The 22,782-nt window shown below is 38.5% G+C and overlaps 1 protein-coding gene across 1 annotated transcript in view; it reads left to right on the forward strand.

Moving 5' to 3' along the window:
- LOC124802864 (T-complex protein 1 subunit theta) overlaps nucleotides 1-22,782 on the forward strand; it is a 107,995-nt gene that overhangs the window by 80,349 nt on the left and 4,864 nt on the right. Inside the window, exons 6-8 of the mRNA XM_047263903.1 lie at nucleotides 7,143-7,388; nucleotides 19,310-19,513; nucleotides 22,054-22,290. Of these exons, the coding sequence (XP_047119859.1) occupies nucleotides 7,143-7,388; nucleotides 19,310-19,513; nucleotides 22,054-22,290 (687 nt within the window). The remainder of the gene's footprint in view (nucleotides 1-7,142; nucleotides 7,389-19,309; nucleotides 19,514-22,053; nucleotides 22,291-22,782) is intronic.

Below are 22,782 nucleotides of genomic sequence, written 5' to 3' on the forward strand. Positions count from 1 at the left end.
TTAACTCTATTTGGATTCGAAAGGTCATCCTCTATGTTCGTAAAACATCAGCCTACCCACTCAGCTGTTGAAATGGATGTGAAATACTCAACAATGTAGTATTTCTACCGATGTGGAGTTCTCATATTTCAACTGTTTCTACATGCTCAAAGAATGATTTTCAAAAGAAATGATATGCTGAATTAATTTACAGGGAATCTTGAAATGTACTGTATTCTAACTATTAAAAAATAATGCTTCTATTTGACGATATAACAACCAAGCTGAAGCTCTGCAGACTGCTGGACTTGCGAACACTGGCACTTCTGAACCTGGGCATGTGCAATGCTTTGTTCTTGGACTCTAAATTATTTAGGCTGGGTAATCTCTTTGCCTCTCACTGTATATAGGGAGCACAGCATTGTATGTTAATAAGACTTGGGCTGTGGGAAAACCAGAACAGAAAAGAAGGAAAGCCTTTAAGATGTGATACTACAGACAAATGTTGAAAATTAGTTGGACTGATAAGGTAAATGATTGAAGAGGTTCTCTGTGGACTCGGCAAGGAAAGGAACACGTGGAAAACACTGACTAGAAGGAGGTACAGGACAACAGGACATCTGTTAAGATGTCAGGGAATAATTTCCATGGTACTAGGAGGGGCTGTAGAGGGTAAAAACTGTAGAGGAAAACAGATCAGAATACATCCAGCAGATAATTGAGGACATAAGTTGCAATTGCTTCTCTGAAGAGAAAAGGTTGACTTAAAAGAGGAATTCGTGGTGCGCTGCATCGGACTAGTTGGAAGATTGATGACTCGGTGGTGGTGGTATGATAAATCAGCAATAATAAGTGCTAAATCATTTGTTTTGGTGCACTGCAACAACTAACCTGTGAATTTATTCATTTTCCCAAATGACTTAATGGATGGCGGGCTCTGAATGACAGTTATTGGTTGGTAGCTCAGTATCCTCTGATCATGTGTTTGTGAACCGAAGCAGATATGTCATGCATGATTTGGTTGCTTTTGATTTATGACGTACATCAGGCAGTTTACATTTTAGTGTGGAGTTTCAGCTGTTAAGTTCAGAAGTATTCCTAGGAATTTTCTAAATTGTGCTACACACGTTATACATTGCTTCAGTTATACAGTTTTTTAATTTTTTTATTTTTTTTTATTTTTGTCGTCACACATCAGTTCTAGGAGTCGTACATCACCACACCAACTTATTAACTTACAGCACACTACATAAAAATCACGAAATGTGCAATATGTCAGTTCATTGACAACAAGCCAACAATCTATAAACACCACACAGACTTGGATTGTACAGCTGCAATGAACGTGGAGACACATGATTGTCTTCAGACAAATAGAGAAGTTACTAACTCGTTGGATTCACATAGACATAGCAAATTGGCCTGTTGGAAATACATTGGAAACTAATTGAGTTGTTGTACAGACTGAAATATATGTAATACATGTGAAACAGCTAAACTGCCAAGAAGTCAAGAAATTAAAAATCAGAAGTACATATCCTTCATATGAACTGAGGTATAATGTGATGATAGAAGTATTTTATGAATTTTCGAGTTGTGAAGTTTGACAGGATTTGTAAGAAGCAGGAATACTTTCATCCAATACCCAGTATATTGTATAAAATGTAAAAGTTTGTAAGTTTGGCTTATCAAGGAAAAAGTCTTTGTTGTTGATAGACCAGTAGTACAGCATCAGCATTATTTTTATGAATATTGATATTTCCAGTTTGTTTTGTCATAAAGGTAAGCTATTAGTTTAGTACAAATTACTCATTAAAGATGTGTGTCAGTGCATTTTTAACCCTACTGTTAAAGCTATAACTTTCCTTTGTGTATTAGTCCAGAAAATGCGAAAAGATTGTAGGGTTGGTAGTAGTAGTAGTAGTAGTAGTAGTAGTAGTAGTAGTAGTAGTATATGTATTTTTTTCTTTGGCACAATTAACTTTGAGAATCCTGCTAAATTGTTCTGTTTTCCTTTTCAACAATTTAATTTGAGTGTGGCGATTCACTGTTAAGTTTGTGTTTCTGGAAAGTAGCGTAAATATTAATTTGTTTGATTTAGAATCTTTTGCACTAGTTGATTGTTTACATGCAGCTTGTGTACAATAAAGTTACAGTCTATTGTGATTAAGATAGTTTAACAGACACTGTACTTGAGTGGGTGCTAAGTTCTTGTTGTAAGCAGAAATAAATAACTTTTTACATTGCATCATACAGCTGAAGCGCTAATCTGTAGGCCAAATTTTTGCTGCTCATAAGTAATGAAATTTTGTCTAGTGTAAATTATGTTAGGTGATTTAATTGTATTTTTAATCATGTAATCTGTGTTGCAATGTGTGATAAGTGTGGATGATGCCACAGGACAATCAAAGAGGGAGTGGTATGTGTAGACTGTGTGTTGGAATTTCACGGGGGTGACTGTAGTCAGGAACTGAATGGGGAACTCGGTGAGGCTCTCCCATGGAACTGTAAGCTTTGCAGTATAGACAAGAGAATCACTGAGCAGGAGGCAAAGATTCGTGCCCTTCAGGCTGAATAAAGTTACACGAAATTTGAATTAGACAGGTTGAAGGGGGAAAGGATCTTGGGAGCTGGATAGAGCCTAAAGGTAGCAAGCAGTGGGCAAAAGGAGAACAGTCCTTAAAAGTTCATCTACATTTGAGCAACATAGCTAATAAATTTGACTTGTTACCTGAAGTAGGTGGGGAAGAGCCTCATCCAGCTGTTGATCACAGTGGGGTGCAGCAGACATCTAGCAAAGAAACTCAAAGTAGGTCGGTACTGAAAGAGAGTAGGAAGAAGAGTCTTGCTGCTAGGTAGTAGTCATAGGAAGAGTGTAGACCAAATAGTACAGGACAAATTAGGGACAAAGTCACAAGTATTGTGAAGCCAAGTGTCAGTCTTAGCCCGGTGACAGAGGACATAGGGAACTAGTTCAAAGGGTATCAGATTATTATGGTTGGCGGAGCAGGGAACAGCCTGGCTAAGAACAATAATTACAGCATTGGGGATGACCTTGATGAAAAAGGAGTACCAACTACACACTCAAAGGGTTTTTTGTGGAGGTCCTGCAGTGCCATGACCAGCGCTGGGTAAACGTGCAGTGAAGTGTGAACATTGAGTTGAGCAGGCTGCTGTTGGCTGAAATGAAATCTCATTGAGTGCAGTGCCAGTCACTGCAATTGGGAGATGGGAATATATTAGATGTGGCCTACACCTGAGCAGGAGAGGGAAAGATAGGTTGGTTGAGCTTATTGCAGGTAATACTGGTATACGAGAGCTGCCATCATACATAGCAAGATCTCTATGGTTACTGGTGTCAGAGGGGCACCTGTTGTAGGTTAGAATCAGGATTCAGGCACCCTGTCCTGAAAGAAGTGAAAACAAAAGCCCCATAAAATGCTTAATAACACACAAAGAAGTAAATAGAGCTTATTTCATCAAAATAGTAGAGGATTGAATAACGAGGTAAAAGAGCTTCGTGGTTGTCTGGAAAGATGACCCCTCTTCCTGTATGAGCACGACATAACCATATGCTAGATAAGTTACATATAAAAGATTACACTATTGCAGCTCACTCATGTAAAAGAAACATAGGAAAAGGAGTTGTAACATACATTGAGACAGAAAGCAAGTTCAAAAACATTGAGACAAGTAGATTTTGTTGTGATCAGCAAATATAAGTATGTGCATGTGAATTAATGCTGAAAAATAGTTCACTTTTAAATATAACTGTTAAAAGATCCCCACTGAACATTTATGGGGAATTCCTTTTTGTGCTATCTGTCAGACAGCAGCAAGCAATTAATAGACTGTGGTGACGGCAGTGTAGATTTCCTAAAGAATTCCTATAGGAAAAATGATCTTGTGATATGGATTATAAAATTTGATATTAACTTTTCAACATGTGTGGATAAATACAGTACAACTCTAATTGATAATGTTTTCTTTGATGAAGCTCAAAGTAATAAAATAACTGTTTATCCAGTTACAAATACTCTCTGATCATGATGCGCAGTTAGGATAAATAACATAGTGCCATACAGTATTGATACTCCTCATTGGAAATCAGTTAGAATAGTTAATGACTCCAGGGCAAATATTTTTAAAATTAGTTTAAAGGAGATGCTTGGAATGTAATTTACAATGAACCAAATGCTAACAGAAAATTTAATCTATTCCATGATAAATTCGTATCATTATTTGAAAATAGTTTTCTGCATAAGCTAATCATAAAGGACACTAAACACGCATGTAAAAAACCATGGATCACTAGAGGAATAAAAGTATGTCGTGAAAGGAAAAGGGAAATGTATCTTTTGGCAAGAGCAAGTTGGAATCCTGCAGTAGTTGCACATCACAAAAACTACTCAAAATTACTAAGAAAGGTTATTAAAAAAAATCAAAGAATATGCACAGAATGTCAGAAATCAGTACTTCTGACAACAGAGAAGGCCATGTGGAATGTGCTGAAATGAGACAGGACAACCAGCCATAGAACAAGATATCACCACTATTGAACTGAATGGGGGGCTATAATTGAGGAGTCACAGGTAGCAAACCCATTTAATAAGCATTTTTTAAATACAGTATTATGAAAAGAAAAATCGTCACTCACCATATAGCAGATATGCTGAGTTGCATATAGGCACAACAAAAAGACTGTCACAAATAAAGCTTTCAGTCCGTAAGACCTTCATCAAAAAATAAAAAATAGATCACACACACACACACACACACACACACACACACACACACATTCACGCGATTCACGGGTTGTGTGTGAGAGTTGCAGTTGCGCGGGTGTGCGGGTGTGCGTGTGTGCGTGCGCGACGAAGACCTAATGGGCCGAAAGTTTTATTTGTGACAGTCTTTTTGATGTGCCTATTTGCGACCCAGCTTCTTTGTTATATGGTGAGTGGTAACTTTCCTTTCCATAATATTGTTACATTCCATCCTGGATTTTCCGTTTCATCTCTAAAATACATTAGAAAGCCTAGGGACAAACAGTTAGAGTAAAATCACAGCAGTTCGTTGAAAGTGTAACTTTCATAAAATTCAGTCATATGAATGTATCAAACTACTTCTCCTCCTGAAATTAAGAAAATGACAGATTCTGTCAAAAATAGCTCATCTGGTTTTAATAGTGTCTCCAGTAGAGTACTAAAAGTTTGTTTCCATGTAATAAGCCCAGTCTTATCTGCAGTATGTAATGCATAGCTAACTCGAGGCAATTTTCGAGACAGACGGAAATATGCCATTGTTAAACCCCTGTTTGACAAAGATGGTAAGAGAGATGGCAATAACTACTGACCTGTTTCACTGCCGATATCATTCTCCAAAATTTTTGAGAAGATGGTGTAGTCTAGAATAGTATCTTACCTTAGCAACAATAGTACCCTGAGCAAATCACAGTTTGGGTTTCAAAAGGGTTGCTCTATTGAGAATGCCATTTACGTGTTTACTCGCCAGATTTTACAAGCATTAAATAATAAAATAGTGCAGGTTAGTATTTTCTGTGACCCCTCTAAGGCTTTTAATTGTGTGAATCACACTAGTCTCCTAGATAAATTGATGTTTTATTGAATTGATGGTATAGGTAACCAATGGGTAATGTCAAATCTGATCAAAAGAATACAGAATACTTAGTAATTCAAGGAGTATAGTTCAGGGACATAATTCTGACTGGGACAAAAAAAAAATCATATCACATATGGGGCTCCCCAGGGTTCAATTTTAGGTCCACCAGTGTTCCTCATACATGTAAATGATCTTCCATCTAGTATACAACAAGCATAATTAGTTCTTTTTGCAGATGACACTGCAATCCAAGCTTACATACAGGAGCAGAAGAAATGGTGAACAAAGTTCTTAAAAGTATTATTGACTGGTTTTCTGCGAAAGGTCTCGTTCTCAATTTTAAGAAGACACAACATATTTAGTTCTGCACATCTAGTGGTACTACACCAATGATAGTGTAACATATGGTGAGGAACCAATAAATAGGGTGGAAACTTCAAAATTCTTAGGGGTCCATGTTGATGAGAATTTAAATAGGAGAAAAAAACCACCACACACATTTTGGAACTCTTAAAACAACTTAGTCACATTTGCACTTAGAATCATTGCAAGTATCAGGGAGAGAGAAATCAGTAAGTTGACGTATGTTCATATTTTCATTCAACAATGTCGTATGGAATAATGTTCTGGGGTAGCTCATATTTAAGAAAGTCTTCATTACAGAAAAAAACATGCTGTAAGAATAATACGTGGTGCTCACTCACGACCATTTTGTAGGCCTCTGTGGGGTATTCTGACTACTGCTTCACAGTATATGTATTCCCTCATGCAGTTTGTTGTAAATAATACACTACACTTCAGTGAGGTACATAATTAAAATACCAGAAAGAAAAATGACATTCATTGATCCACGTAAAGCTTGTCTTTAGCACAATGCTGCAACAAAAATTTTTGGTCTCTTACCCAGTGATATAAATAGCATAGTAAAACAAACTTAGAAAGTTTCTCCTTGACACTTTCTTCTTTTCCATAGCATAATTACTATTGCTGTAATGTGTGAAAGGTGGTGGGTAGAAATTACTAACTTGCATCTGTATATCTTTTTTTCTTTTTGGAAAAAGAAACCCCCTTAGATCCCTTAGAAATGTTCAGAAACTAACTGTATGTACAAATTAATTTGTGATGTGAATGTAAAATGTTTTTCACATTGTTACAATCTACCTTGCAAAATGATCCATGGAACAAGTAACTAACAAACTATCCGGTGTAGTGATACATTGATAGTTGCCATGTTTACAAAATTCTCAGATTCAGTATACCTTTAAGCCATAATTTGTCAGTCTCTTCAAAAGAGTCAGATCACAACATTTGTCTTGTGGGGATTGCTATTCTGGCGCAAAGAAACCATTACTCCATTTAAAGATAGACAATTTTGATGATACCTGTATCCTGATGTTTGTAAGTGACATATTTTCTGTGTGTTGCAGCAGTGTATCATAAATTTTGTTCTTTGTAAGATTGTTATTTTAATATTAGGATGTGTATGCACTTACAAAAGATGTGAATATGCATAATTTAGAAATTGTATTTTGTTTTTATTTAAGGGCACTGTACTCATCAAATCAGCTGATGAGTTAATGCAGTTCAGCAGAGGCGAGGAAAATTTATTAGAAAATCAAATAAAAGCCATTGCTGATGCTGGTGCTGACGTTATTGTAAGTGGAGGAAAGTTCGGAGACATGGCACTCCATTACATAAACAAGTATAATATGATGGCTGTTAAATTATCCAGCAAATGGGACATCAGAAGAGTTTGCAAAACAGTTGGTGCCACAGCTCTTCCTAGACTAGTAAGTTCAACATTCTTCCTGTGATAATATAAAGAGCACTTACTCATTTCTCAAAACATAATACAGTAACACATTAGAAATTGTTCATAGTCTAAAAACATCTGGTTAAGATCAAGTAGTACTTCCACACGAAGGTTTCCTTGCGCACTTAATTATGTTTATATCAATATAATGGAAGGAAACATTCCACGTGGGAAAAAATATATATAAAAACAAAGATGAGGTGACTTACCGAACAAAAGCGCTGGCAGGTCGATAGACACACAAACAAACACAAACACACACACAAAATCCAAGCTTTCGCAACAAACTGTTGCCTCATCAGGAAAGAGGGAAGGAGAGGGGAAGACGAAAGGAAGTGGGTTTTAAGGGAGAGGGTAAGGAGTCATTCCAATCCCGGGAGCGGAAAGACTTACCTTAGGGGGAAAAAAGGACAGGTATACACTCGCACACACGCACATATCCATCCACACATACAGATACAAGCAGACATTTGAAATATTTAAATATGTCTGCTTGTGTCTGTATGTGTGGATGGATATGTGCGTGTGTGCGAGTGTATACCTGTCCTTTTTTCCCCCTAAGGTAAGTCTTTCCGCTCCCGGGATTGGAATGACTCCTTACCCTCTCCCTTAAAACCCACTTCCTTTCGTCTTCCCCTCTCCTTCCCTCTTTCCTGATGAGGCAACAGTTTGTTGCGAAAGCTTGGATTTTGTGTGTGTGTTTGTGTTTGTTTGTGTGTCTATCGACCTGCCAGCGCTTTTGTTCGGTAAGTCACCTCATCTTTGTTTTTATATATAATTATGTTTATATGTTGATAGTTCATCCATCCCGTGAATCAAGACACTGGACAATTTTAGCCTATTATGAATATTGATACTAACGGTCCTGGAAATTCCAGGATCTTTGTGAATGTTTTAACTTCAAATTTTAAGTTTACATTTCTGTAATTTCACATTTGCTATTGTAATTTTTCATTTATTTTATTAATTTTGGAGTTATATTAACATGCAATGTTAAATAGCAATTGGAGATGTTGACTTCATGAGCCTTTGTCCCTGTTGCAATTACTGCTAGGATTTGATGGAAATCTCCAGAGAAGAAAATGTGCAGCTGACCATAAGGCTGCTACTGTTGAGTAAATGTTGAATTTTTCTGTGGAGCACTGCAATGGCTATTTTATGGGATGTTAGAATCTCACCCCAAACAATGGAAGTGCAATCCTGAATTAATTACCAGTATTTCTTTTATTTCAAACCGTGCAGATGCTGTATACGTTGCAGGCATAGATTGACAACATGGTGGCTGGATGGCCTTATGCCTATCACTGCTAAATGACAAAGGCATCATTTTTACAGTGGCTGGGTATTTCCTTTCATGATAGCTCAGCTAGTTAGCACAAAATATACATAAATTATATACACAAATCTTACTGATGAGTCCCTCTACCTGTTACTGAAATCCAGATCCGAATCTTGCACTAGTTTGTGAGGTTATTGCTAGATTACAAATGCAGTGTCAGTTTATATAGAAAAAAATATTTATGTGAACAATTAAAATTTAACACTTTACTGATCTCCCTCCCGCCTCACTTCTACCTCGTAACCTTGCCTGTGCCAAATTACTTGATTCTAGATAAATGGGAAGTGCCTTATAGGTTTTTGTGAGTTTCCAATAGTCATATGTTCTGATTGCATTGACATAGAAACTTAAATTTTTTCACCACCAAGGGACCTTAGATCTTAGTGTGTGACATAAATTTCACCTTGATATTTCTACCATTCCTAAGAAGGGATTTTGACAGACAGACACAGACAGATGATTAGATAAGAAATGACAAAAAGTTTTTCGTATGATACAACCACAGATTAACAGTTTTTGGATGTTGCCCTTTACTTATACTGGGAAATTTTGCTTCTTACCAGGCCATATAAGATCTTGAATCAAAGGAAACAGGTCAAGAGAAAAATGGGTCTACAACATGTTAGCAACCAATACATTTGAATACCTCAAGAGTTAGAAGTGGTAGAGAGCACACTCCAAAGACATGAGCAACAGGATCTTACGTAATGCTGAATCATTATTATTCTCTGCGATAATATATTGGGGGGGGGGGGGGGGGGGGTGAGGAGGAACCTGTGCCTGTGTGGCACCTAATGAGCACTCTTCTTGGCTTAACAATTTAACTGTTCAGTCATCCATCATCCTCACCTTCATTCCCTTATGGATGTCCTCTTCTGCAGAGTTTTACTCCCTGGATCTCACATTAACAAAATTGTCAGTGGTATGCCAATGTTTACTGACTCTGACATAGTGAGCTGACGTGAATATTTTGCACATGGAAATCAAATTCTGAATTTAACATTATATTACTCACTATCAAGTATTAAAGATAACACTATTTTTCTATATTTGCATAGCAGTATATTGCAGACTAGTACTCGTGTCAGGTACTGATCATAGTCTATCTTCAGTATGATTCTCAAGCGATGATTTGCAGCTTGATCAGATCTCTGCAATTGCCATTTAATACATGTCTGAAGCATTCAGTTAGCAATTCTTTCATATTACATGGTGACGTGGTCTTCAGTCCGAAGATTGGTTTGATGCAGCTGGCCATGCTACTCTTTCTTGTGCGAGCCTCTTCATCTCCAAATAGCTCCTGCAACCTACATTCTTCTCAGTCTTGTTACTGTAATCATCTTGAGGTCTCCCTCTACTATTTTTACCCCCAACACTTCCCTCCAATACTAAATTGATCACTGTCTCAAGAGTGTCCTATCAACCAGTCCCTTCTTTTGGCCAAGTTGCACCACAAATTTCTTGTCTCCCCAGTTCTATTCAGTACCTGCTCATTAGTTACTTGATGGACCCTTTAATCTTCAACATTCTTCTGTAGCACCACCATTTGAGAACTTCTATTTTCTTTTTGTCTAAACTATTTATCATGCATGTTTCACTTCCATACATGGTTGCACTCCAAACAAATGTCTTCAGAAAATACTTCCTAACATTTAAGTCTGTATTTTTAAATATTATATTTTCATCAATTAAATTCAATATCTCTTGTGTTATCCAAGTATTTCTATTAGGGCTAGTCTTTTTACCTGTTTGATCATTTGCTGCCTTCACTATTTCATCTTTTAAAGCTACCCATTCGTCTTCTACTGTATTCTTTTCCCCTTCTCTAGTCATCTGTTGCGTAATGCTCCCTCTGAAACCCAGCAGCCCCTACTTCTTTCAACTTAATCCAAGTCCCTTCTCCTTAATTTTGTACCTTTTTGTAATCTGTTCAGTTTTAATCTATAGTCTATAACCAATAAATTGTGGTCAGTCCACTTTTACCCCTGGAAATGTCTTAAAATTTAAGTTCTGGTTCCTAAATCTCTGCCTAACCATTATATAATCAGTCTGAAACATTCCTGTCTCTCTTCCATGTTCTTAATCCAAGTGTTAGTGATGATTGAATTATGTCCTGTGCAGTATTCTACCAGGCGTCTTCCTCTTTCATTCCTTTCACCCACTCCATATTCGCCTACTATTTTTCTTCATCTTCCTTCTCCTACTATCGAATTCCAGCCCCCCATCAGAATTAAATTTTTGTCTCCTTTAACTATTTGAATAACTTCTTTTATCTCATCATACATTTCTTAAGTCTCTTCATCTGCAGAACTAGTTGGCGTAGGAAATTGTACTACTGTGCTTGGAGTGTGCTTTGTGTCTATTTTGGCTATGATAATGCGTTCACTGAGTTGTTCATAGTAGCTTACTTGCATTCCTATTTTCATATTCATTATTAAACTGCCTCCCGCATTACCCCTATTTGACTTTGTGTTTATAACCCTGTATTCACCTGATCAGAAGTTCTCTTCCTCCTGTCACTGAACTTCACTAATTCCCACTATATCTAACTTCATCATATCCATTTCTCTTTTTAAATTTTATAACCTACCTTTCTGTTTAAGTGATCTAACATTCCATGCTCCGATCCATAGAATGCCAGTTTCGTTTCTCCTGATGACATCTTGCTTAGTAGTCCCCACCTGGAGATCTGAAGGGGGACTATTATACCTCTAGAATATTTTTACCCAAGGGGACACCATCATCATTTAACTAGGCTGTATGCCATTGGGAGGAATTATGGCTGTAGTTTCCTGTTGCCAGCGGTTCGCAGTACCAACCCAGTGAGGATATTTTGGTTGATGTTACAAGGCTAGGTCAGTCAATCATCCAGACTGTTGGCACTGCAACTTCTGAAAGGGGCTGCTGCCTCACTTCACGAACTGAACGTTTTTCTGGCCTGTCAACAGATAAATCCTTCACTGTGGCTGTACCTACGTTATGGCTATCTGTATTGTTGAGGCACACAAGCCACTCTAACAGCAGCTATGTGCATGCTTCATGAGGGTTTACATGGTAGGATAACCCCAACAGGCTGCATTACATGATAGCACAGTGAAATGAAATATATACATATTTACAGTGACCTTTCGAGGTATCCTACACAGTCGTCCTAGGAGTAGGCAATTTTATAAACAGTAGTTAGCAAGGGAAGTTTGTAGTCTCATAGACAGTGGTGTCCAAAGTTAAAGCAACAAACGGAAATTTTGCAATTTTGCATTTATTTTGCCACAAAATGGTATAAACAGGTGATAGCAAAGTAGAAACAATGTAAAAAATACAGAAAGTAAACAACTGCAAACATGCAGAACAGTAGACGAATGTGTTCTTTGTTTTTTCCAACTTAGCAGATTTGCATACACTTTCCGACAATTGTTTAATGCGTTCACTATGGGATGTGACTACCTCTGGCAGCCATATAGGTCTGACAATGATGGAGCATGCAGTGAAAAACGTCATCAATATCACATTGAGGCAGTAACGCCCATTCTTCTTGTGGAGCTGCTCGCTAGTTTGGAGATTGGTTAGTGGATGCTGACGTGATATAACCCATCTCCTTATTCAATTCGGGAGAGCAAGCAGGCCACACCATGTTTGCAGTATCTTCTGTTTCCAAGAAAACATCAACCACTGTGCTCTATGAAGTCGAGCATTATCGTCCATCAGTACGCGCAGCATCTTGCAACAACCAAACATGAAGTCCCAAGACCTCGTCACGGTACCTGACAGCAGCTAAACCTTGCTGATTTACCTGTCCAATTTCATTAAGAGGTTTTTGAGTGGTCCACAGAATCCATGCCCCCACGATTAGCGCTCCTCCTCAATATCGTTCTCCTTCCACAATGTTCAGATCTCAAAATGGTTTTCCACATTCCCTTCAGATGCGAATCCATCAAGAATCAGTTCCCAGACACAAATCGGGATTAATGTGTGAAAAGAACATCGGCTCACTCTTCGATTGCGCAGTTGGCATGTTGAAGACTTCACTCTAGACATTCCATTCTGTGGGGACGCGTCACCTATTCTGTGGGGACGCGTCACCTATTCTGTGGGGACGCGTCACCTATTCTGTGGGGACGCGTCACCTATTCTGTGGGGACGCGTCACCCATTCTGTGGGGACGCGTCACCCATTCTGTGGGGACGCGTCACCCATTCTGTGGGGACGCGTCACCCATTCTGTGGGGACGCGTCACCCATTCTGTGGGGACGCGTCACCCATTCTGTGGGGACGCGTCACCCATTCTGTGGGGACGCGTCACCCATTCTGTGGGGACGCGTCACCCATTCTGTGGGGACGCGTCACCCACCAGTGGATGCTGTGAGGTCCTATGCCAGTTGTTATGCAGTACTAAGGCCGTACTGTTGTGCCCTTACAGCCAAATAAGTCCTCTCTCTCTGATGTCATATGTGGTCAGCCCTACCATTGTATTCAGGATACAGTTTCGGTCTCTGTTAACTATCATCACATCTGAGGAATAACATAATGACTCACATTAAGCCATCGTGGCACATGAGTTTACGACTGTCTTGCTTCTATTATTCCTATGGCCCTCCACCGCAGAGAATCTGGTAGGCATGTTCTCTGTGCCATACTGCACCGTCTGTGGCTGTGGACACAATGATTGTCAATGTGGGACTACCCAATAAATGATACTCTGATCGATGGGTTCCCTAATGTCATCATTGGCATTGTTTTCCATTGACCGAAACTCCATCTTCCAAGCAGAACATGATCGTTGACAGTTTATATGATTATATCGTGAATTAGACACAGGATGGGGAAACAGCGGTTTGTTGCTGTAATTTTGGACATCATTGTAGTTATGTATCCTTCCCTTCAAAGCCATATAGTTTTCATATATTTGTTGTCCACAATGTAATCCTACAAAATTAATTCAATTAAAATCTTGCATCTCAAAGCCACGTAATTACAGTCCTAATGATGCAGTTAAGGAGATACCAAGTGCAGCAAGAAAGTAGTAAAGTTGCACCATAGTAAACATTGAGAAATATCCTGTTGAAGTTCCTTCCTCCTCCAATCTTCGCTTCGATACTTGGGTTGTCTAGAACACTTATTTATCTTGTCACGTACACATTGAACAAGATTGATGTTGCTGTATGCTTTATTAACATTAAATCTGTATGAAGGCCAATTGCAGTCTTAATTGTGGCTGTTTGGCTTATGCTCTAAAGAGTTCATTATGTGAACTAATAGCAACTTTGTGTGAAGTATTTTGGTGTCCTCTGTTGTCCATTATAAACTACATTTTGTCAGGAATTGTCTGAGTTTCTCGGGGATTGGTTGATGTGTGCTGTCTTGCCTAATGAGTGCTGTGTGAAGCTGCTTTTCTTATGGAAGTTTCCGTGTCATGATTTGTGAAATGGTTGTATTAGTTTTACCAAAGTTATGTAGTCGTGCTAACATATAAAATGATTAGTTTTTGGCACTGGTATATAACTTAAATTGCCTCAGTGCTGGCTCTGACCCCCCCCCCCCCCCCCCCCCTCTTGTGCCCTTTTGAGCAAAATAGGTCATGCCAGTGATGGGGTTGTAGTCGGCGTAGTTCAAGCTTCGAAATGGTTTGTTTATATGAATATGCATTAAGGCATTGCTTTTGTATCAGAAGTATAGGATACAGGGAATCACCAACTACTTCTAGAAAAGTCTTCAGTATTGTGGATTTCTCATAGACTTCCAAAGGCAGTGTTGTCAATGGAGAGCTGCAGAAAATCGTCTACCACAATTAAGTGTATTAGTTCTAATGCTGTTCATTGTCTACACAAATGACTATCCATTATTCGCAGACACCAGAAGGTTTTTGTGTACTTACCATGCTGCCCTAAGCACACTGAGCACAAATTAGAAGTAATGGAAGTAATGTCTGCAGCTTTGGTCACCTGTCAATCTGTTACAGTACAAACCAGTTAAGACCCAACTCTATAAAGGTCCAGGTGTGCACCTTTCATTTGAGAAATATTGAAGCTCATTGCACACTGAAAGTGATGTGATCTGGTACTGAATTGTTGTTGTTGTTGTTGTTGTTGTTGTGGTGGTCTTCAGTCCTGAGACTGGTTTGATGCAGCTCTCCATGCCACTCTATCCTGTGCAAGCTTCTTCATCTCCCAGTATCTACTGCAACCTACATCCTTCTGAATCTGCTTAGGTGTATTCATCTCTTGGTCTCCCTCTACGATTTGTTACCCTCCACGCTGCCCTCCAATGCTAAATTTGTGATCCCTTGATGCCTCAAAACGTGTCCTACCAACCGATCCCTTCTTCTAGTCAAGTTGTGCCACAAACTTCTCTTCTCCCCAATCCTATTCAATATCTCCTCATTATGTTTCGTGATCTACCCATCTAATCTTCAGCATTGCTTCTGTAGCACCACATTTCGAAAGCTTCTATTCTCTCTTGTCCAAACTAGTTATCGTCCATGTTTCACTTCCATTACATGGCTACACTCCATCCAAATACTTTCAGAAACGACTTCCTGACACTTATATCTATACTCGATGTTAACAAATTTTTCTTGCCAGAAACGATTTCCTTGCCATTGCCAGTCTACATTTTATATCCTCTCTACTTCGACCATCATCAGTTATTTTACTCCCTAAATAGCAAAACTCCTTTACTACTTTAAGTGCCTGCTTTCTTTGGGATTGGAATTATTATATTCTTCTTGAAGTCTGAGGGTATTTTCACTGTCTCATACATCTTGCTCACCAGATGGTAGAGTTTTGTCATGACTGGCTCTCCCAAGGCCATCAGTAGTTCTAATGGAATGTTGTCTACTCCTGGGGCCTTGTTTCGACTCAGGTCTTTCAGTGCTCTGTCAAACTCTTCACGCAGTATCGTATCTCCCATTTCGTCTTCATTCTACATCCTCTTCCATTTCCATAATATTGTCCCTCAAGTACATCGCCCTTGTATAAACCCTCTATATACTCCTTCCACCTTTCTGCTTCCCTTCTTTGCTTAGAAGTACTGAATTAGAAATGTGAAACTCTGAAATACCTGATGGTAATGCTTGTCTGGGGCTCTCAATTTAAGAAGTGCTGTGTAAATTGTGTATTGAAGTTCACTTCATGAAACAACTTGCTGTATAAAGTGGCTGGATCACAGAGATTATCAGGAGTGTATTTGGTGTTCCACCTTGTAAGGGGGTCCCAGAAGAATTATTATAAAATTCTTAATTAAAAACAGGACATGAAACCAAATTTGTACATGAAATACCTTTATGGTTGAGAAATGAAGGTACAGTGCAAGAAGTGCTATGTGTTTCGTGAATGTTGCTGCCAGAGTATTTGGCATGATTGACTGGTTTTCCTGACGGATGTTCTCATATAACTCATTTATGTTGTGTGGTTTGCTCTTGTACACATTACCCTTTAAGGTGACCAACAGAAAGAAGTCAGGCATCAAGGTTTAAGTCAAATGACTATGGGGCCTGTAATCCTTTGGAAATCACTCTGTGTCAAGAAGAAATGATTCCACTGAACCCATACTCTCTTTAGATATGTGGCATGTTCGCCCATCTTGGTGGTACCAGCCAAGTGTCAGTTCACCATCATCCCAACCTACTTCACAAATTCCATGAAGCAATATCTACTAAACTGGTGCCTAGCATAAAAAAAAAAAAAATGGTCTGGTGCTGCACTGCAGTGATAATGCACAGAAAACTTCAACAGAAGACCCATACACAGCTCATGAAACTTATTGTCGCCACAGTTCACAGCTGCTGCCATGTCGATGAGTTGCATGAGAACATCATCTGTGAAATGCAATACTCCGGCAGAAACATTCTCAAAAATACAGCGCCGTGTTGAACTGTGTATACTAGTGGAAGAAGTCATTTCCAGCACCTTTTGTGATGTACCTTCATTTCTCAGTCGTAAAGGAATGTCATGCACAATTTTTGTTTCTGTGTGCGTGTGCGTGTGCGCGCGCGTTTGTGTAAACCAACCAAACACAGTAGAATGTGTTACGAGATATTGAGATTTTTATAATAAGTTTCCCGGGGCTCCTTAAGAGTGGGAAACCCTGTATTTCTGGTACTGTCGCAGAATACATGTACCCAGTTTGGTACTCAACATTTCATGTTGAACAAGTGGTCACCTCTGTGAGCCTACAGAAACTTGCAGTGATACCCCCACCTAGTAGTCTCAGAGGAGTAGCTGTGAATAAGGAAAGAACAGGATTAAGATATGTAAAGGCCTTTACACTGCATGGAGATATAAGGCCAGTTAAGGAACAACTTACTGCAAATATCACTTGGAATAATTAAATTACTTGGACATGTGAACTGTTGTGAGTAGGCAAGATTCTCTACATGCTTCCCAGAACATTTGACAGTTACGGAGAAGGTGCGACCTGGTTCCAGTGAAAATCTTTGAACAAATGAGAATAGAAGTTGCCAGCTTGAAAGCAAACCAAATGAGGACTTCTATCAATCCTGAAAACATCAATTGTGAGCCGAAGACCAAATTGAGTGAGGTGGCACAGTGGTTAGCACACTGGACTAGAGTTTGGCCACCCTGATGTAGGATTCCCACCATTTGCCTAAATTGCTTCAGGCAAATGCCGGGATGGTTCCTGTGAAAGGGCACAGGCAATTTCCTTCCCAAATCCGAACTTGTGCAGCATCTCTAATGACCTCATTGTTGACGGGATTGTAAGCACTAATCTCTTTATCCTCCAAAGAACAAATTGTGAAACATTATGCTCCAGTTCTTCAGTTTCAACATTTCGTTTAATTTTGATTTGGTAACGGGCATGTGTGGATTGTTTCATTCATCCTCAAACATTTATAGAGCATGTGTTGCCACTCGGTCTTCATTATTAAGATAGGCACTTTAAGTGCAGCCTCAGTAGGCCAGGCTTGAAAATGAACCTGTAAGTTTTGAAACTAGTCACCTAATACATATTGCAACTGTTGACAGAACCATTAATAAACATTTTAAGAAATTGTGCTCCAGTCTTTAGCTTGCCCTCCCATCCTTGTTGTTGTTGTTGTTGTGGTCTTCAGTCCTGAGACTGGTTTGATGCAGCTCTCCATGCTACTCCATCCTGTGCAAGCTTCTTCATCTCCCAGTACCTACTGCAACCTACATCCTTCTGAATCTGTTTAGTGTATTCATCTCTTGGTCTCCCTCTATGATTTTTACACTCCACACTGCCCTCCAATACTAAATTGGTGATCCCTCAATGTCTCAGAACATGTCCTACCAACCGATCCCTTCTCCTAGTAAAGTTATGCCACAAGCTCCTCTTCTCCCCAATTCTATTCAATACCTCCTCAATAGTTATGTGATCAACCCATCTAATCTTCAGCATTCTTCTGTAGCACCACATTTTGAAAGCTTCTATTCTCTTCTTGTCTAAGCTATTTATCGTCCATGTTTCACTTCAATACACGGCTGCACTCCATACAAATACTTTGAAAAACGACTTCCTGACACTTAAATCAATACTCGATGTTAACAAATTTCTCTTCTTAAGAAACGCTTTCCTTGCCATTGCCAGTCTACATTTTATATCCTCTCTACTTCGACCATCATCAGTTATTTTGCTCCCCAATTAGCAAATCTCCTTTACTACTTTAAGTGTGTCATTTCCTAATCTAATTCCCTCAGCACCACCCGACTTAATTCGACTACATTCCATTATCCTCGTTTTGCTTTTGTTTATGTTCATTTTATACCCTCCTTTCAAGACACTGCCCATTCCGTTCAACTGCTCTTCCAAGTCCTTTGCTGTCTCTGACAGAATTACAATGTCATCGGTGAACCTCAAAGTTTTTATTTTTTTCTCCATGGATTTTAATATCTATTCCGAACTTTTCTTTTGTTTCCTTTATTGCTTGCTCAATATACAGATTGAATATCATCGGGGAGTGGCAACAACCCTGTCTCATTCCCTTCCCAACCACTGCTTCCCTTTCATACCCCTCGACTCCTATAACTGCCATCTGCTTTCTGTACAAATTGTAAATAGCCTTTCGCTCTCTGTATTTTACCCCTGCCACCTTCAGAATCTTTATATTGCGAAATGAATTGTTTCCGCTGCAGTATATGCTCATTGCATCAAAGTATTATATTATATTGTTTCATTGTAATATTTAACTGTGTAAAAAGATGCTTGTCATAAATAATAACTATAACTATAACAACAACAACAACATTGGGAGCACAAACAAAGAAAATCAGCTTGTGGCATGTTGCTCGTATGTACTTCAGGCTTATTGTTGTTTATTCTGGCACATTCCAGTTCAGATTTGAAGCAGATCTTGGAATTAGTCCTTTGTCACAGTTTTATTTTCAACAAATGGCTACAGTTATGTAGCTGTTTTTGTTGATGTAGTCAGTCAGCTAGTACACACAGCTAGGTGTTACTTATAAACATTAGTTTGCCATTTCATTTTGCAGGTATATGTTGATTTATTTGATGTATTTTATCTATGCTAGCATGAATTCAGCATAATAGTTATGATCAAAGACTGACTTTTTTTAAATTTATAGACAGCTCCAACTAAAGAAGAATTAGGGTATGCTGACCACGTGTATGTTGATGAACTTGGTGACACTTCGGTAGTAGTTTTTAAGTTAGAAGGACGAGAGTCTCGAATTGCAACCATTGTTATTCGTGGCTCAACTGACAATTATATGGATGATATAGAACGTGCTGTGGACGACGGTGTGAATACCTTCAAGGGAATCACAAGGGTAAGTTTGGCTTGCGGATACTTTAGTTTCTTGCTTTTTAGGGATGTGATAGCTATACTGCTACCTAAATTGATTTTATTTTATGGACTTAAGCACAGACTCAAATGCTGTAATCTCTGAGTTATATATCAGATTTAGTGTTATCATCAGCCCTAATGCGTGTGGTGAAGTAACAGTAGTTGTGGGTACGAGTGTCAGGATTTTAAAAGCGGAAGTACTTGCGTGTACATGTAATAATGATCCTGTGACTGAATTCTTTGCACAGTTCCAAGAAAAGGAAAGTGTCCTTCATTTAACAATAACTCAAAGGTATAGGAGTTCGTTTGATGATACTGTAGTCACATTGTTTATAGGATACAACATATGTTGGAACTAATAGTGCTTGGAAACTAAATAGTGAACAGCCTAGAAAATTTTATATAAATATTTTTTAATAACTGATAAAAGGAAAATTGCTACTCACTGTATAGTAGAGATGCTGTGTCGCAGATACACACAGCAAAAAGACTGTTGTACCTATCTGCAACTTAGCATCTCCGCTGTATGGTGAGTAGCAACTTTCCTTTTCATAATATTGTTACATTCCATTCTGAATTTTCCATTGTTTAAGGTACTTGTGAAATGGAACAAGAAATGGATAAGTCACTTTGATTGGCAAAGTACCTGAATGAGCAACATTTCTTTAAACACCATTCTAATATATCTAGTTCTGCAAATAATTATTATCAACACAATTTTTAATTTTCATTTCAGCACACTCGGATTGCACAACATTTGGAAAGGAACCCTGTCTAGGTTAGTTGTGAGGATAATTAAATGATACAAAAGTTCTGGTAAAATTTTGGTTATTATTGCACCAAACAAACACAGTTCACTCTCTGATCCATGCAAATACAGTACTAAAAGTTTAAACCTGCTAGTATCGATGCAGCGGTTGGCAGGTGGCAAGATGGCGAAGCACAGAGCACACATACAACCACAGCTATGGCTCTTGATGTATCGGTACTTTAATTCTTCTTAGCATTGCAATACTTTTCCATTTAATGCCTATGGAATTTTGGAACAGCATAGCCGAGGCTGAGTGAAGCTATGTCTTCCAGGAGAGTCTCCTTGCTCCAGAAAGTGTTGCTCAAACCAGTGCCAAACTCCAACTACTACTGTGCCCGTTGTGCTGTGCAGTGCTCACGGGCATTTTCCTGCGCTCGCCTGTCATCCACCTTTTACCGCTCCCTAACAGAACGGGTATTCACCTGAGGTTTTGCATTCTACATATCCTAACACATTGCCTACGTTTCGACCAGACGTGCAGTTAAAATTTTAAACATCTTACAACAGTTTCAACATTTGTTACATTTCAATTCTATTACAATATTACTTGACATTTGACATAAACATTAATATTCACATTGAAACTTATATACAGTTTTCTTAACATAATGGCATGAAACAAAAAGAAATGAAATCAGAACATCAATTACACAAGTTTATCGTAAAATCAGATGAAAAGAATTACTTATATGTACAATAGTACAGAGTCGTTGTTACAGTTGGACGTGATTATTTAGAATGTAAAAAATTTCTACATTTTAAATGGGAATTATTTCTAGTGCCATGGTTTGTTTACTCAGTATTTGTGTAAAGTTTAATTTTATTGAGGTATGGTGATGACTTCTGTAGCTGAATGGTTATCATCACTGCCTTTGGTGTGGAAGCACCCAGGCTCGATTTGGTCAGTCAGAACAGGCCTAAGGCCTAATCTATGAAGTGAAGTGGTGGTGGTGGTGGTTGATGTGAGTTGTCAGAGTAGACTGTCTGGGACAAATTTTGTCAGGCCTAGATCTGCAGTTGAGAAAAATAGTTATCAGTGAAAACACTTTTAGGGTAGTGCGACATAGGTTTACCCGACAGTGCGGGTTTTGGGTCCACAAAAAAGGTTTTTCAAAGAAGTTGGGGTTACTGGCAGAGTAGTTTATGGTAGAGCAGTTTACATTTTTGGGTAAAACAGCTCTGATGGAGAAGGCAATTAATGTACTCCATGTAGTTTTCTCTAGGCAATGATAGTACAATGACAAAACAAAACAGATTAGCAAAACAATGCTATGTTGATATATACTATGAGGCTACATGACTGCATACTTCTTATGGATGTGGGGAACACATTTGACAACAAAAATATATATTGCTGTTTGAGTGTCACTGGGAAGGAAGTGAGACTTAAAACTTTCGGAATCCAATGATCAGTTTGTATCCCTTCAACTGGTCAAAATTGAATATAGGATTAGTAATTGTGGCTGAATAAAAAGGCAAAGAATGTGGCTAAGTGATTAGTATGTAGCTTTATGGGCTCTGAAAAATAGTGAAAGAAACAGATGTTGAATAATGACATCCATGAGTGTTAGTGTTATATGAATTAATGACATTGGGCAATATTGATCTGCTGTACTTGCCAGCTGTGGTTTCCTACTCATAATTTTTAAATAAGGGAATATTGTAGTAAATTTGTATGCTGAGAAGAATTATTTCTAATTTTGTCCCTTTAGGATGGAAGATTTGTTCCTGGAGCAGGTGCAACAGAAATAGAACTTGCACGCCAGATAGCGTCTTTTGCAGAAACTCGACCTGGCTTGGAGCAATATGCCATTAAAAAATTTGCTACTGCATTGGAAACCTTTGTAAAATGTCTTGCAGAAAATTCTGGTGTGAAGTCAAGTGAAGTTGTCTCAAAACTGTATGCTGCACATGAAGAAGGAAAAAAGAATCATGGATTTGACATTGAGGTAATTAAACTATTGAGTACTTTTTATCTATTATCTTATCGAAGGACATTGTGCTCAGTACTGAGAGTTGCTATTGTGTTTTCATGCACATATTACTTGTATTAAAAAACTGTTTGCGTTAAGAGATTATTTTGTTGTTTACACATTAATGGGAAGTCTGTTTACAGAAAATGGATCAGTAATTTTAGGAAAATGTTCACATATCATTCCCCTTGTCAGCATGGCTCTGATGGGCTACATTAGGATACTTTTTTTCACTTTATCAATATGACTTTAAAAATCACTAGAAAGAGTTGTCCAAATGTTAAACTTTATGGTTCCTTGGTAATTAAGATCCCCACTCGGAAGATGCTAAGTTATGCACATATCTTGTAAAAGGTCCTCGAAAATAATGCCACTGTGCAGTGGTTGATGTACCTGCCTAGTAAACAGGAGATCCAGCTTTGAATCTTGGTCCAGCACACATTTTCACTCATCACTGCTGATTCCACG

This window comes from Schistocerca piceifrons, chromosome 6 (assembly GCF_021461385.2).
Source record: "Schistocerca piceifrons isolate TAMUIC-IGC-003096 chromosome 6, iqSchPice1.1, whole genome shotgun sequence".
NCBI lineage: Eukaryota > Metazoa > Arthropoda > Insecta > Orthoptera > Acrididae > Schistocerca > Schistocerca piceifrons.